Source organism: Cannabis sativa, chromosome 1, assembly GCF_029168945.1.
Source record: "Cannabis sativa cultivar Pink pepper isolate KNU-18-1 chromosome 1, ASM2916894v1, whole genome shotgun sequence".
NCBI lineage: Eukaryota > Viridiplantae > Streptophyta > Magnoliopsida > Rosales > Cannabaceae > Cannabis > Cannabis sativa.
Window position 1 is genome coordinate 73,177,091 of NC_083601.1, and position 16,710 is coordinate 73,193,800.

Genomic DNA, 16,710 nt, shown 5'->3' on the forward strand with positions numbered 1-16,710 from the left:
CAATGTATTTTACTTGCACCTTGGATAAGTGATATTTCCTTTCTAGGGCATTAGTTAAAGTAAGCTTGGGATGGATGTATGGAGTATACATCGAAAGGGAGCGATATTGAACTTGAATCAGATATGATAAACTTACCGTAATATCTATTCAATTCAATATCGCCTAGTTGATCTTAGATCAAATGATCTCAATCCTGAGATGGTTAGGTTCTAATTCAGTTGCATTATTTGTGCTCTTAAATCTGTTCGTTAAAGTCAACCAAATGGTTCTTCTCGTGACATATAGGTTAAGGACATGGTAGTTCAATTGAGTGAGAGCGCTAATCATAGATACGAAATCTATACCTTCCATCGGAATATAGAAGTCAAACGATGATTTCCTTCGAGCTTGGCTTAACAGAGGTAAATGGTTGAGTACTCACTTCAGTGATCATATTAATTAAGGGAAATATCATTTATAGATAGCTAAGTGTTTTAAGGATAAAATACATTGAAGGGTGTAACGGTAAATTAGTCCCTACTCAGTGTAGATCATCTATAGAGGATCGTTGATTATTAGGATAATAACAAATGGATAATCTCATAGCGTATCTATATCATAGAACATATAGAGCGTTCTATATAATTGAGAGTGCAATTCTAAATTTATAGTGGTGCAAGGAGGAATTAATAAGTTAAAAAATCTACTTAGTAAATTCTAGATGTGCTTATTAGAAGCTCTGTTATATAGGCCCATGGTCCCCATACTAGTTGAGACAAACTGCTTGTAAGACTCAGTTAATTGATTTTAATTAATCAATTATAATTCTAAAATTAGACTATGTATAGTTTATGAATTTTTCACTAAGATATGGCTTGATTGTGAAGAAATAGAATTTTAGGGTTTATTTGTTAATTAAGAGACTTTATGGAGTCTAATTAATAAATAATGTATATGAAAATTTTATTTGATAATTAATTTTAATTATTAAATAAATAGTTTTGGCATTTATAGGATTGAAATTGCAAAAAGTAGTATTTGTGAAAATAGATAAATGATTAAGAAAAATGACAAAAATCTAACTAGTAGTGGGCCCACATGTGGCCGGCCATAGGGTCCTATTTTTGCTATTATTTTATCATTTTTTTATTCTAAATAATTCAATCCTAACCCTAAGTGAATTAGTATAAAAAGAAAAGAAAAGTCTCATTATCCAACTAATGCTTAAAAACCTAGTTTTCATTCTGTCAGACAACTAGTGTTTTGAGACTTCTTCTTCTTTTCTCTCTACTATTTCAAAAATTTTAGTGTTCTTCACCATTAAAATTTAAGCCTTAGTGATTGAGTGCATGCCCATCCATAGCAAGTTAGTCCTCAATCATAGTGTGTAAGACTGTGAAGAATCCAAACAACTGAAGGAGACGGCTCATATCTTGATTATACTCTGCTATAGAAAGAATACAAGGCTTAGCAATCTGAGCAGAAGGAGTCATTTATTTTCGCTGCAATAGAAAGGATACTAGGCTTACCTTTTATGTGTTTATTTTATATCGTTTTATAAGTTCATATTTAGGATGTTAAAAACATACTTGTTAGTAAATGTAGGTCCTGGTAAAATATATTCTAATAGTTCTCTCTCCATGTTCATCTTCTTCTTCTTCTTCTTCATAGGTTTCTCTCTCTCTCTCTCTCTCTCTCTCTCTCTCTCTCTCTCTCTCTCTCTCTCTCTCTCTCTCTCTCTCTCTCTCTCTCTCTCTCTCTCTCTCTCTCTCTTTTCAAAATCCATACATTCACGTTTTTCATTTTCAGTTTTCTCTTCATGTTCTTATTTTATTTCTTGATTAGTTCTTCTTTTTCATCTTCTTTTCATTTTTTTTCTTTAGTTTTTAAAGTTTTCAATCACGTTTTTTAGAAAGATAAGAGTATGGTTTTTTAATCTGATTTTTTAGAATTGGGCTTGCAAATATAACCTCTATGACATCAGGTGTTGAGCCTGTGCAGAAGATGGTTAGTTTTTTAAATTATTTTTTTATTCTTTTGTTTTGTTTTTTTGTTTGTTTTTGTGTTGTTTTACGGTTGCTTTCTATAATTTATTTTTTTGACGTGGATTTTACTGTTCTTGCTCCATCTCGTTGGAATTAATGATTGTTTTCTGGGTGTTCTCGTGGTGCTGTGGTGGTTCTATCTGTGGGTGTGGAAGATGGAGGCTATAAAATACATTTCTTCTTCCTTCTCTATGGTTATTTTTGTGGTTTGTTTTTTTTAATCTGGTTCTCTTATAAATACATTTCACAAGCTCACTAAAAAAAAGTTTTGAGGTGTGTGGTTCTTTTATGTTTTTCTAAGTAGTTATATTTGCTATTTATTTTACATTTATTTTTGTGTTGTTTTAGTAGTTTTTTTATTCTCATTTTTTTAGATTGGGCTTGCAAATATAGCTGCTATTGCATTTAGTATTGAGGATGTGCAAAATATTGTTAGTTTTTTTAATCCCTTTTCCTTTCTTTTGTTTGATTTGTTTAAGTGATGTTTTGTAGTTGTTTTGCCATGATTATTTATTTGATGTCGATTTCACTATTTTTTCTCAATCTCACAAAAATTAATGGTTGTTTTTTGATTATTCTGGTATTCCTGTGGTGGTTCTGTCTATGGGTGTGGAAGATGGAGATCTCATTTTATTTTAGTGTTTACAGTATAAAAGAAAAAAAAATGGCCAAGACAATAAAAAATTTATTTCTACTATTTGACAATATTTTTGTAAAGATTGAACTAAAAGTCAGTATTTTTGTAAGTTTCCCACAAATTAATAATATAGAAGTCCATTATCATAATTTGGTAGGCTTAAGGGTTAGATTGTAGTTTTGGACTCATCAAAAAATTATTTCCTAGAAAGTTAGAAAGATTAACTTCTCCTAGGGTATTTTTGAGAGTAAAAAACGAAGTGCATCTAAACAAATCCTGTTTCACAAAAAAAAAAGTTGTATCAAATAATGTTTATAAAAATGTTTTCAGCTCGTTTGGAACGTGGTATTAGGTCGTATTGTATTGTATTGTATTGTATTGTATTATACTGAATTAGATTATATATCACATTTTATATAATACTATGTTAAACTTTAATTTATACTAAAATATTATATATTTAGGTGTCCATAAAAGTTAATACTACACATAATTTTACATAAACATATTGCATAAAATACAATTCAATATAATACTATATAATAAAATACAGTGTAATACGACGTACCAAACGAACCTTTTATGTTTATGTTTAATATAGATAAATACAAAATGACACTTGTCAAATATAAATAAATAAATCTCTTTTCAAAAAAAAAAATCAATATATATAAATAAATAAAAAAAATCTAAACGCGAAAACCCAACCGTATACTACGAGCTATATTTGATTTGGATAAACAGTGTAATAGTGCAAAAGACAGCACAAGATTAGCTGCACAGTTGAAAAAATGTGAAAAATGTAGCACAATATGGTAATAGAAGAATAAAAAACTATGTACTATTTTGGGGAGTTCTATTTGCAACCTATAAAATGATAAATATATCCTAATTATTAAAAAAATATAAACTTAAATAATTTTTAAAAATTACATTCAATATTTTTAAATTTATTTTCTCATATTATTTTATATTAATTTCAATACTTATTTTGATTTTATTTTCATAATTTTTTCTAATTCATATATATATTTTATTTTTTTAAAAAAAATTTCATATAATTTTTTATTTTAATTTTTTTGTCATAATATTTAAAATATAATTTGCTTTTCTTTGATAGGTATATTTTTAAGAATATGAATTTGGAAAAAACGTTAAAAAAACTTAGTACAATTAAAGATATAAATTTTATATAAAATAAAAATTATTTAAATGGAGTGTCTTTAAAACATTTTGGGGTGTAAATAAAATTTTTCACTATTTATTATAGTTATAATATTATTTATGTAAATATTTAGAAAAATTCAATTAGTTTACCTTATCGAAAATCTAATTCCTCATATTCCTATTCCTATTTACTATGCCCGTTTAAAATTTTTTAAACATATTTTCGATATTGTAAAATATTCAAAAATTTAAAAAAAAAAAAATTTAGGATGATATTGTAAGTATAACGAATATTGTTATAAAAAAAAATTTTAAAAATATTTCGTCATGAAAATTTATTAAAAAATTGTAAGAAGAAATTAATAGTAGTACTCTTCATATAATTAAGAGCTATATGTGTAAAAAAAAATGAATGTTGAAGTAAAAATAATTAAAATTATTATTCTTAAAAAGATTATAAAAACAAAAAATGTTATAATTGATAAAATAACATTAATAATGTGAAAAAAAAAAAAATTGAATAACCATACAATTTTTTTTTAAAATAAATTAGTTTAATATTTTTTTTGAGTTTTTTGCTGTTAAACTCTTTCAACTATTACTCTACTTGCACTTAACTTTTTAAGTTTAAATTTTGAGAGTAAAACCCTCCAAATTACTAAACTGCTCGCAAATTTAAGGTGTCATTTATTTTTTACATTTAAATGTCAATATAAACTACTTATGTGTACATTTTTTTACATGTGTCAAATTTATATTGTTTACACTTAATATTATTATTTTAAAAGTATATAAATTATTTTAAAGTTTATAATATTTTTTATTTTTTAAAAATATTTTATTTATTTTTAAAGTGAATTTTAAAAATAATTTTTAAATAATAATATTAAATATATCAATATAAATATTTTATGTGTACAAAAATGTACACATAAATAACTTATAGTTACAATTAACCCAATGATAATTTAAATTTACTACTAATATATTAGTTTAAAAATTTTTATCCTAAAATTTAAATTTATAAAGTTAAATACATGTGAAATAACAATTAGAAGGATTTACCGCAAAAAAAAACTCTATTTTTTTTTAATGAAAAGGTTACCTTTATTAAATTTATTGACTGAAACTTGCCTATTATTATATTTACTTCAACACCAAGAAAGCGATAGGTGCCATCTGCGATGAGCGATTCGGGAAGGTTCGAGTGACACGTGTCAAAAGTTACGGCATACGAAACGCCACGCCTAACTGGAGGGAGCCACGTCATTGCTGTCCTCAATATTTTAATGTAAAATAAAGAGATAATGAAAATATCAGAAATATCTAGAGAAGGCTATAAATATCTATCAGAGTTCACTCGCGATATCTGGATTCTTTCAAAAGCTATAAACTACTTTCTCTATATCTCTCTTCTAATAAACCGGAAAAAAAAGGAAAAAGAAAAACCCAAAAACCAAAACGACACTAACAAAATCCAGAAAAGAAAAAAACTCACAAAATCGAAAGCCAAGGAATAAGCGGCTCTAGTTTGAATCGCATAAGGGTTTTTTTCTCTCGCATGTCGTCTGAGAAGATACAGAGGTTAGTTTGATCCTTTCCTTTTAATATAGTTTTCTTTTAGGATTTAGGGTTCTTCGGTTTTGTATTTCATGAATTTGTGATTTGCGCTCTGAAAGATCTGATCTTTTTTTTTTTTCTTTTTGTTTTTATAAATGCTATTGATGAAGACTGTAGGTAGAATAGAGGAAACTAATTCATTTTCTTTTTCTTTTTTATTTTGCCTTATTAAAATTATATAAATTGTTTTTGTCGTGCTTTTCTGGTTTTTTTAAAATTCTTTTGCTTAGTTTGCAAGTAAATCTCAGTTATAATCTAGTCAGGGTTTCACCCAGTTTCAGTATTTATTATTCCCTTTAAGAATCCTTGGACTCCAAGGAAAGTTTGGTCATAAGAGTTTTCTTTTGTATATGTATTTTCTTAATTGATAGGGTAGCTTATAAATTGTATGGGTATTTGCTTGGATTGCAATGAGTGTATTTTGGCCAATAATAAAACATTGGTTCATTATTTTACTGCAGATTCTGAAAGTCGAGAGTTTATTATATATTTAAGCCTGATTGTTATTGAGATTGGAAGAACACCATTTTTCTTTGCCGTATTTGTTCATTGTTGATTGAGAGGTGGTTGCTGTGAAAATTACTCTGAAAATTTCATTTTAAGACATTTTGCAAGAAATGGGTGTTTATGATCAAGGTTTTAATATGAAATCTCTTCCCTTAAATTCTCCCAGGAAGAGAAAGACGCGGAGTAGACGTGAAGGTAATTCAGTTGCGGATACTCTAGCGAAGTGGAAGGAATACAACAGTAGTATTGAATCTACAAATGATGATGGTAAGCCAACTCGCAGAATTCCAGCCAAGGGTTCTAAGAAAGGATGTATGAAAGGTAAAGGGGGTCCTGATAATTCAAGATGTAACTACAGAGGTGTTAGGCAGAGAACTTGGGGCAAGTGGGTTGCCGAAATTCGGGAGCCTAATAGGGGAAATAGGCTCTGGTTAGGTACTTTTCCAACTGCATTAGAAGCTGCTCTTGCCTATGATGAAGCTGCCAGGGCAATGTATGGCCCCTGTGCTCGCCTTAATCTTCCCAATATAACGGACTACAAATCATGCAAGACGTCTTCTAAAGTTTCTTCTTCATTGGCTACTCCATCAGGTTCTTCTTCAGTGACCACTCCAGCAGGCTCGGAATCTACTACAACATCGAATTCGATCCTGTCTGAGGTCTGTGCGGATGAGGAATCTAAGGTAAAGTGCATTGCTTCTGGTGGGAAGAATGAAGTTATTCAGTCGAGAGTAAATCCTCAGCCTCTTCTTGTGGCTGAAGTAGCTACACCTTTAAGTGCGGTGAAGTCAGAAGTGAAGCTAGAAGAAGCGAGCCCGAAGCCTGTTAAACAAGAGGCTAAAGAGGACACCATGGAAGCTGAGTATCAAACTTGGGACAAGTTAGGTGACACGGAGGAGAATTTACTGCAGAGCTTCTCAATGGATGAGATGTTTGACGTTGAAGAACTATTGGGAATCATGGACGGTAATGCAGGCTCAGTGGAAGATATTTGCTGTAATGCTCTTCAATGGGACAATGAAGATATTCAGACCAACGAACCATCTAATTTATCTTATCAGTTGGAGAACCCTGATGCCAAGCTACTAGGTAGTTTGCGTCATATGGAGCACCCTTCATCAGGGCTCGATTACAGCTTTGATTTCTTGAAGCCAGGAAGGATCGAGGATAATAATATTTGCTTGGACGATCAGGCCTACACTTGGGATTATCCAATTACGAGTTTTGAGATGGAGGGGATGTCTGGCTGAAGGAGGAATGGTGCATCCTCAAGATGGACTCTGCGACATTAGATTAGCGATCACAGGTCACAAGAAGGCCAGAACAATGAGTTTCTACAGTTGCATTTAGAATCCGACAGGCTCTTGGACTTGGATACAGGCAGCTTGATGATAGTTTGGCCAAGCAAACTTTGTAGATTGCTATACGAACTAGGAAAAATATACATAATATACTATTTTTCTTTTTCCCATTTTCCTGGGACTGACTTGTTCGTTTCCCTTTGGGACTAACCCGTTAATGGCCTGATTCTCTATAGCTTTTAGATTGGGGGATTCGGCTAATATTACATAATGTTTCTTTGATTCGTTTTTCACCTTACTTTTGTGTCCGTTTCCTGGTCGTTACCGGGAGATGGGCAGAGGGTCTACATATACACGTTTCCCCCGTCTCTTTTCATGCGATAAAATTTCTTTGATCAGTTTTCACGTTAACTGATATTCTTTGTTGTAGATGTAAGATGTACTAGATTATAATGACTTTGTTCATCATATTTGTGTGTAGAAAACAAATCCTGGAAAGCCATTATTCAAAATATATATTGAAGGTTTCAAATAAAATCTATAATATTTGTGTACATTGTGTGTCTTTGTTACTTTGCTGCAAATCATGAGTTTTTCTTGTTTGAATATAGAATCTGGGACTTATTGTCTGATATCGTGGTCACCACTGTTGACACTTCAGCTGGGAAATTAGAAAAACGTCATTGTTACCTTTCATTAAAACATGAATGTGTTGTGGTGATAGTTATTAGCTTACAGTGCGTTATTAAGGATGCAAACAGATCCCGGCAAAACTACAAATTTCTTTGTGTGTCTTGTTCAGATGTTTACTAATTAGTGTGTAGTTTTTGGTTTCAAGTACTGCAGTGTTGCTCAGTATTTCTCACATTTGGGATAGTATCTTTTTAATGCTCCATCATTAATAAGTCTTTCAAAGAACAACGATAATCAACCGACTCAAAATTTTTGATTTGTGGGGCTTAATTATTATAACAATATTTATTATCTATTTTATATTAAAATTATAATTATTTTGTAGGGTTTTTTTTTTTTTTTTTACTATTTTGTTGTATAATTATTTAATTAAATAGAAGATATTTAATTTTTTTTACTGAGTTCATTAGTGCGTCATCTCTGACGATAATTAACTAAATTTTAAATAAAATACTCGAAATGAATGAATTATATGAACATGAAAGAACTAGAATATAATGCTGTTGGGATAGATCCTAACGTGTTACTCTGGGGTTTAAGTATTGGTGAAAAATCCAGTCTTTGATCTATTCTTGTTATCGTCAACCTTTTTCCTGCGGTAGTACTACTCGGGATGTACATTTTCCTATGAGAACGGGTTCCACGGGGACTCGCCTTGAGAGACTTTTGTCTATATAGAGAATAAAGTAGGAACAAGAATTATTTTTTGTCTAAAGGGGTGGAGATTTTATTTTATTTTAAATAATATTTTATATTTTATTAGAACATTAATATTTTTATGAATTTTAAATTATATTTTAAATAATAATTAATGTGTAAGGTGGGAACCGATGGCGATTTTTAGAACTCTCGAGAGGTATGTTTCTCTTTCTCCGTCTGGTACCCACGTTGGGTTTCTGGTCCACCCCCCACGGTGGTGTGGTGGCAATCGGGTTTGGATTCTTCTTTCTCTCTTTCATCATTCCTCTGTTCATAGCATTAATTGTGAAATTAATGTCTCTGATGCTTATTATTTCTCAAAGATCCTTTTTGCTGAAGCCTTTCAACGCATTAAATGCATTTTTTCTTTCCCACAAGACTTAAAGCCTCTTTTATCAAACCCTTATTTATCACTAATCCTCATTTATTTACACCATCAAATCAATAATCTCCCTGAAGATACGTTTCTCCTAATAGAAGAGGCGGCGAAGAGGAGAAATGGTGATGATGGAGCCTGGGGGATTGCGATGGCCTGCAAAGCTACTCAAGAGGCTACTGCCAGGGATCAACCAAGAGTTTTCTTGAAAGGTCTGGTTTTTTTCATATATAAATCGCGTTTTTCGTTTCAATTTCTCTATTGTTTTTGTTTGTTTTTCTTCTCTGTCTGGGTCAAAAAATATCTCTATGCTTAATATGAATTCCTTAAGTTCTACTCCTGTTCCCCCTTTGATGCTCACTCCTGATGAGAACATGGTCTATACCATGACTGAAATTCAGGATGACTCCCCCCTGATATAAGTCTTCTTCTTAAACTCTGTACTGTTAAACACTTTAATCGAGCTTCCCTGATTAAAACTTTAACCCCAATCTGGACTTCCCAATGTCGTTTCCCTGTTACTATTTCTGAACACTCTGATGGTCTTTTTCTTGTTACATTTCTCTGTGAAGGGAATAAGCGTAGGATTCTTGATGGGCAGCCTTGGCATTTTGCCCAAAGTCTCACCATCTTTGCAGCCCCTGATACTTCCTTTCCTATTATCCCTGACCAGCTGCATTATGTGCCCTTTTGGGTGCAGGTGTATGGGATCCCCTTTAGATGTAAATCTTATGATTTGGCCAAGCTTATAGCCACTGGGGTAGGAGATTTGATTCAAGTGGATAGCACTACTCTTAAGGATGGGACTGGGCCTTATCTTACGGCTAGATATCTGTTGGATGTTAACAAATCTATTAGGAGAGGAATTAATATTTGTTTCATTAAAATGGGTAAGGAATTCACTAAGTGGCTAGATTTTAAGTACGAGCGTTTGCCTGAGTTTTGCTTCTACTGTGGCAAGCTTGACCATACTAAGAAGTATTGTCATGCTTATTTGCAAAAATGTGATGAATCCATTGTCCCACCACACTGTCCCTATGATAGGTTACTATGTGGCAAAGAGAAATTATGTGAGAAACCTTTGCCTTTTGAGTATCCTCATGCTCCAGCTATTTGTTGGATTTTATATCCTAAATAAAATTTATTTCAATATAATCAGATTTACTTATTAATATAGATCAGAAATTACATTTAATGTTGCATAGTTCACATGATTTATTTCATGATTATATGTACATAATGTATAAATTCATCTGAAACTCTTTTCACATACTTGATCCTGTTTATTGTGCCGTCAACACATTGGAAAGTAAATATGACTATGTGAATAAAGTTTCCTAGATTTATCAGACATAGGATTTTACTGATATGATAATCTACAACAGAGTTTACTTGCATTTGGAGAAGTGCTATGTTCTTTCCAAAGCACTGGTTAAAGTAAAGCTCAAGTTGGATGCAAGGAGTATGCATCGGAAGGGACCGGTATTGAACTTTGACTTAGATTAATTAAACTTACCGTAAAATCTATTCAAGTCAATATCGCCAAGTTGATCCTAGATCAAATGTTCTTAATCCTGTTATGATTAGGCTCAATCTTGAAAGGCTATTCGTGTTCTTTGATTTGTTAGTTAAGCCTACTTTAGGTCAGGGTGATACGTACATTTTGGGAACACGGTAGTGCAATTGAGTGGGAGCGCTAGCATAAACATGGAATCTATAGCTTCTATCTGGCGAATAGTAAGCAAAGGATGATCTCCTTCGAGTTTGACCAAACGAATATAAATGGTAGAGTACTCATTTCACATAAGCTGAAATATCATTTATACGGGGTCAAGTGTTTTAAGGAATAAATACATTGTAGGGTGTAACGGTAATTTAATCCCTTTACAGTGTAGATCATTCATATAGAGGATCATTGATCACATTAGGATTATAACAATGGATAACTAATGATGCGTCTATATGGTGGAACATATAGAGCATTCTATTATACTGAGAGTGCAATTCTAAGTTCTATGCGTGGATTCAACGAAGAATTAATAAGTTAGTGAATTTTAGTGCTAAATTCTTGATCTACTTATTGGAAGCTCGGTTATATAGACCCATAAATGGTCCCCACACTAGTTGAGATAATATTTCTTGTAAGACTCATGTAATTGGTTTTGATTAATCAATTATAATTCTCAAATTAGACTATGTCTATTTGTGAATTTTTCACTAAGTAAGGGCGAAATTGTAAAGAAAGAGTTAATAGGGGCATATTTGTTAATTATGATACTTTGCATGGTTCAATTAATAAATATGATAAATGACAATATTATTTAATAATTATTTATAGTTATTAAATAGTCAGAATTGGCATTTAAATGGTTGAATTAGAAAATTGGCGTTTTTGAGAAAATCAGATGCAGAAAAGATAAAATTGCAAAATTGCAAAAAGTGAGGCCCAAATCCACTAGTATAGGGCCGGCCACTTTTATAGGAATTTATCTCTGATATTTTCATTATTTTAATGCCAAATATTTCAAACCCAACCCTAGTGGAATGCTATAAATAGATAGTGAAGGCTTCAGGAAAATTACACTTTCTTCTGACACTTCTGATTCAGAAAAACCTGAGCCTTCTCTCTCCCTATCTGGCCGACCACTCCCTCTCTCTTTCTTCCCTCTTAAATTTCGAAAATCTTAGTGTATGAGTAGTGCCCACACACAGCAAGTGATACCTCAACCATAGTGAGGAAGATCGTGAAGGAAGACTTTCAGCAAGAAGGAGTTTCAGCATCAAAGATTCAGAGAAAGAGATCCAGGTTCAGATATTGATAATGCTCTGCTACAGAAAGGAATCAAGGGCTAGATATCTGAACGGAAGGAGTCATATTAGTCTGCTGCACCCAATGTAAGGTTTCCTAAACTTTATACGTGTTTATTTTATCGTTTTAGAAAGTTCATATTTAGGGTGTTAATCAACATACTTGTGAGTAGATCTAAGATCCTGGTAAAAAAATTCCAACACTATTACCATAGCCGATCTTGATATTACTGACTTTCCTCATGAGGGTCAACCTAACAACCCTTTCCTTGCTCAATCTGTTAGTTTTACCTCACTGCTTAATTCTCAAATGGCCTCTCTTCTAACTTGAGTGCTCCTGGGAGATCTTCTAGATGTTATGATTCCCACCCCAATGAACCCAAATCTCTTTGCAAGTCAACCTGTTGTCACTGACTCCACTATCGTTAGTGACACCCCTGCCTCTGTTACCCCTGATATGGTCCATGCTGCTCATTCGTTGGCTGCAGCAATTCCAAGTTTGGATCTTGGACATGCTGATGGTGTTCCTCAGGCTGCTACTGAAGAGGCTTTGCGGCTTGATCCTCAAGTGAAAGGGAAAGGGCTGGCTTGTGCTTTTGTTGTGAAAAGGCCATGTTTTCAGACTTTTCAAGCTCAAATTGGTGGTTCTCTGCGTTCCATGCTCAAGCGAGCTCGTGCTGGTGAGTCTGAATCTGATGGTGTCTCTTCTGCTGAAGAATTTGAACAGGCGGGTGATGCAGATTACACCCGCCCAGAAAAATGAGCTTTATGAGTTGGAATGCTCAAGGTTTGGGGGGTCCTCGAGCATTCAATCGTCTCTCCCAGTTGGTCAAGAATCATCGGCCAAATGTTCTTTTTTTGATGGAGACTAGGTTGAAGGCTCTTTTTGTTGATAAGTTTAGGCAGACTTTAGGTTTTGTGTCTGGTTTTGAAGTCCCAAGACAGTATTTTGGTGGGGGGCTTCTTCTTTTATGGGGAGATGATGTTAATATTAATGTCTTAAACTCTTCTTCTAATCATATTGACTGTATTGTAAATATTAATGATAATATATGGCATTTTACTTGCTTTTATGGCTCTCATGTTAGTTCTTTTAAGCATGTTACTTGGAAATTATTGTGTGATCTGTATTCTAATGCTCCTAATCTCCCCTGGCTGGTCATGGGGGACTTTAATAGTTATTTGTACAGTTCTGATAAGATAGGAAGTGATAATCTTGATACTTCTTCTATGTCTCTGTTTGCTGATTTTTTGACTAACTTTAGTATGTTTCCTGTTCAGTTTCTAGGAAATAGGTACACTTGGTCAAATAAAACCATTTATGAAAGATTAGATTGGGTAGTGGTGTCTGATTCTTGGAGTGATTTTTATCCTAATCATAGTCTTCAGCATCTAGGTTTTTATGGGTCTGACCATCGTGTTCTTAAGTTAAGTTTAGCTCCCACTAATGCAAATTATACCACTCCTAGGACTAGGCGTTTCCGTTTTGAGAATAATTGGCTGGAGGATCCCTCTTTTTATAATGTGGTCAAAAATGCCTGGAGCAACTCTTTGGTCCCCTGTTCAACTCAAGGGAATAATAGCTCTCTTATAGGTTGTTTTGAGAACTTTCTTAGGAAGCAAGGAAATTGTATTTCCTCTCTAAAAAATTGGAATAGGGACAATAATCTCCACTTTAAAAACCAGAATTCAACATCTTACTCATGAAATTGATATGATTCAGGATAAGATGTTTTTAAATGATGAGGATAGGGCTCGTTTAGCTCGATTACAATCTTTGCTTGATGCTCTGCTTTACAAAGAGGAGATTTATTGGAAACAGAGGGCTAGAGTTAGGTGGCTAATGCAGGAGATAAAAATACAAAGTTTTTTCATAAGCATGCAACCTCTAGGCGTAAGGCTAATCATATTAAATATCTTAAAGCTGACACTGGTGAGGTTGTCAATTCTTTGGAGGGGATTATGGGTTTAATTACTGGTTTTTTCTCTGATCTTTTTACCTCCCAGGGGAGTGATATAGAGGCTGCTGCCTCTATTTTTGATTGTTTAGGCTCTGGGCTCACTGACCAGGATGTGGAGAGTCTTTCTCAACCCTTTGTTGCTGAGGAAGTCAAGAGAGCTGTTTTTCAGCTTTCTGGGGACAAGGCTGTAGGGTTAGATGGTCTTAATGCCTTTTTCTATCAGAAAGACTGGTCTGTTTTGGGTAATGATTTTACTGCAGCTGTTTTGGACTGTCTCAACAAGGGTATTGATTTTTCTGAAATCAACTCCACTTTAATTGTTTTAATCCCAAAAAGGCCCGTGCTAATATGCTTAAGGATTTTAGGCCTATTAGTTTGTGTACTACTTTTTATAAAGTCATCTCAAAAGTTTTGGCCAATCGTTTAAAACGTGTTCTTGACAGTGTAATTTCCCCTTTTCAGAGTGCTTTTGTTTCTGGTCGTGTTATTTATGATAATATTATTCTTGCTAATGAGTTAGTTCATAATATAACTAATAGGAAAGTAGGAAAAAGGGGTTGGGCTGCACTTAAGCTTGATATGGTTAAGGCTTTTGACAGGGTTGAATGGGAATTTCTAAGGAATGTTATGTTTCATCTTAACTTCCCTGTCCATTTTGTTTCTCTTATCTTTAAGTGTTTATCTTCTGCTGCTATTTCTTTTTCTGTCAATGGTGTTATTAGTGAGCCTATCAAGCCCATTAAGGGTTTACGTCAAGGGGATCCTTTGTCACCTTATTTGTTCATTCTCTGTTCTGAGGGTCTTTCTGCTATTCTTAGCAATTATCAGCGTCGAGGCCTCCTCAGAGGCCTTGCAATTGCTAGGAATGCCCCTTCTATTTCTCATCTTTTGTTTGCGGATGATAGCATACTTTTTTGTTCTGCTGATCCCACTTCTTGTGCTGCCCTTAATCAAGCCCTTACTCTTTACTCTAAAGCTTCTGGGCAAATGATAAATTTTGGCAAGTCTTCTATTTTATTTTCCCCCAATACTCATTCTGGGATTAAAGATCTCTTTTTTAGTACTTTTCATTTGGAGGATAGGCCGTTTATCACCAAATATTTAGGTTTGCCTCAATGTCTGTCTAGATCTAAATATCCAGCTTTTTCCTTTCTTAAAGATCGAATCTCCAACATTATTCATTCCTGGCATCACAAATGGTTTCCGAGGGCAGGAAAGGAAACACTTATTAAAGCTGTTCTCCAAGCCATTCCTACCTATGCCATGTCCTGTTTTAGATTACCAACTAAACTTTGTAAGGAAATTGAGTCCCTAATTTCAAAATTCTGGTGGGGTTCCTCGGGGGATAATTCGAAACTTCATTGGAAAAGTTGGGGAACTGTTTGTCAATCTAAGTTTGTTGGGGGGTTGGGTTTTAGATCTTTTGTTCACTTTAATCAGGAAATGCTTGCTAAACAAGCCTGGCGGGTTCTAATGTGTCCTCACTCTTTGCTTAGTCAAACTCTAAAAGCTAGGTATTTTCCTCATTCTTCAGTCCTTGAGGTAGGCCCTGGTTTTAATCCTTCTTATTCCTGGCGTAGTCTCCTTTGGGGGCGTGATCTAATGAAGAGAGGGTTAATTTGGAAAGTTGGTGATGACTCAAATATTCATGCGATTCAGGATCACTGGATCCCTGGGCTTCGTTATAAGTTTTATGCCTCCCCTCCTCCTCCTAACTCAACTCTTTCTTATTTTCTCTCCCCATCGGGTGCTTGGAATTTAGATAGGCTTAACCAGCATTTTGACTCCTCCACGGTAACTCATATCCTTAATGTTCCAATTTCTGGCACATGTGGATCTGATAATCTCATCTGGGGTCAAGAATCTTCAGGGATTTTGAGTGTAAAGAGTGCTTATCACCTTGCCTTGACCAACCGTAGTATAGCTTCGGGTTCTTCTTTTCATAATACCAAGCGGTTTTGGACTACAGTTTGGTCTTCAAATGTTCCCCCTATAGTTAAACACTTGATTTGGCGAGTCTTGTCCCACTCAATTCCTGTTGCTTCCTCTTTATTTTTTCGACACATAATTCCATCTCCTGTCTGCCCGATCTGTTATCAAACCACGGAGACAGTGAAATATGCCATCTTGGATTGTAAGTATGCTAGGAAAGCCTGGAAAAATTCAAGTTTCATTAGTTTTTATACTACTAATTTATCTAGTTCCATGGATAATTTTTTTGTTGCTGCCTTTGAAACTTTTGATTCTCATCAGATTGCTATACTCTTTTGTTTTGTTTGGGCAATTTGGAATTATAGCAATAAAGTGTTTCATAATCACAAAAGGCCTTGGCCACAAGATGTTTTTCAATCTGCTTGTAATTTTTTGGATGAATTTCAGTTAGCTCGTGCCAAGAACTTCAAGCAGGAGACTGCAACTTCAGAGGGTCAAGATCTAATCCCTATCCCGGTTGTAGGAACCTGGCAGGTTAACACTGATGCATCTATTGATGTGGCCTCTCAAAAGACTAGTTTAGCTTCAATTGTCACGGATGAGTGTGGGATCATTAAAGCAGGGTTTATGCTCCCATTGCAAGGAGTGCTACCTCCGGATGTTGCTGAGGCAAAAGCCATTTTGGCTGCGATTCAATGGTTACAAGCTACTAAGCTGCCAGTTTCTATCCTTCTTTCAGACTGTAAAGTAGTAGTGGACAAAATTAATAATGGTTTTTGTAATAATTCTGTTTTAAGTGATGTAATTAATTGTACAAAAGCCTTGCTACCTCAAAGCCCTGGACTCGTTGTTAAGCATGTTCATAGGAGTCATAACATGTTAGCTCATGATCATGCTACAATCGGTCTCAGGCTTTTTAGCGAGTGCGTCTGGAATGGTTGTTTGCCTTCCAGTTATACCTGTTGACTTTGTTCTTGCTTCTTT

General features: G+C 33.8%; 2 protein-coding genes across 3 annotated transcripts; both read left to right on the forward strand.

The window, feature by feature from the left end:
* Positions 1-5,147: 5,147 nt before the first annotated feature.
* Positions 5,148-7,811, forward strand: LOC115705651 (dehydration-responsive element-binding protein 2C-like). Of its 2 annotated transcripts, none has more exons than XM_061108759.1 (2): positions 5,148-5,413; positions 6,123-7,811. In XM_061108759.1, exons 1-2 carry the CDS (start codon positions 5,391-5,393, stop codon positions 7,204-7,206), a joined length of 1,107 nt encoding a protein of 368 aa, XP_060964742.1. In that variant the 5' UTR covers positions 5,148-5,390; the 3' UTR covers positions 7,207-7,811. The 2 variants fall into 2 exon arrangements, with proteins under 2 accessions (XP_060964742.1, XP_060964743.1); XM_061108760.1 differs by lacking the exon at positions 5,148-5,413 and adding an exon at positions 5,911-6,012.
* A 4,781-nt stretch (positions 7,812-12,592) lies between these two features.
* On the forward strand, positions 12,593-16,692 carry LOC133035777 (uncharacterized). Its single transcript, XM_061112001.1, has 4 exons — positions 12,593-13,427; positions 13,492-13,664; positions 13,841-14,078; positions 14,192-16,692. Exons 1-4 carry the CDS (start codon positions 12,593-12,595, stop codon positions 16,690-16,692), a joined length of 3,747 nt encoding a protein of 1,248 aa, XP_060967984.1.
* Positions 16,693-16,710: the final 18 nt, after the last annotated feature.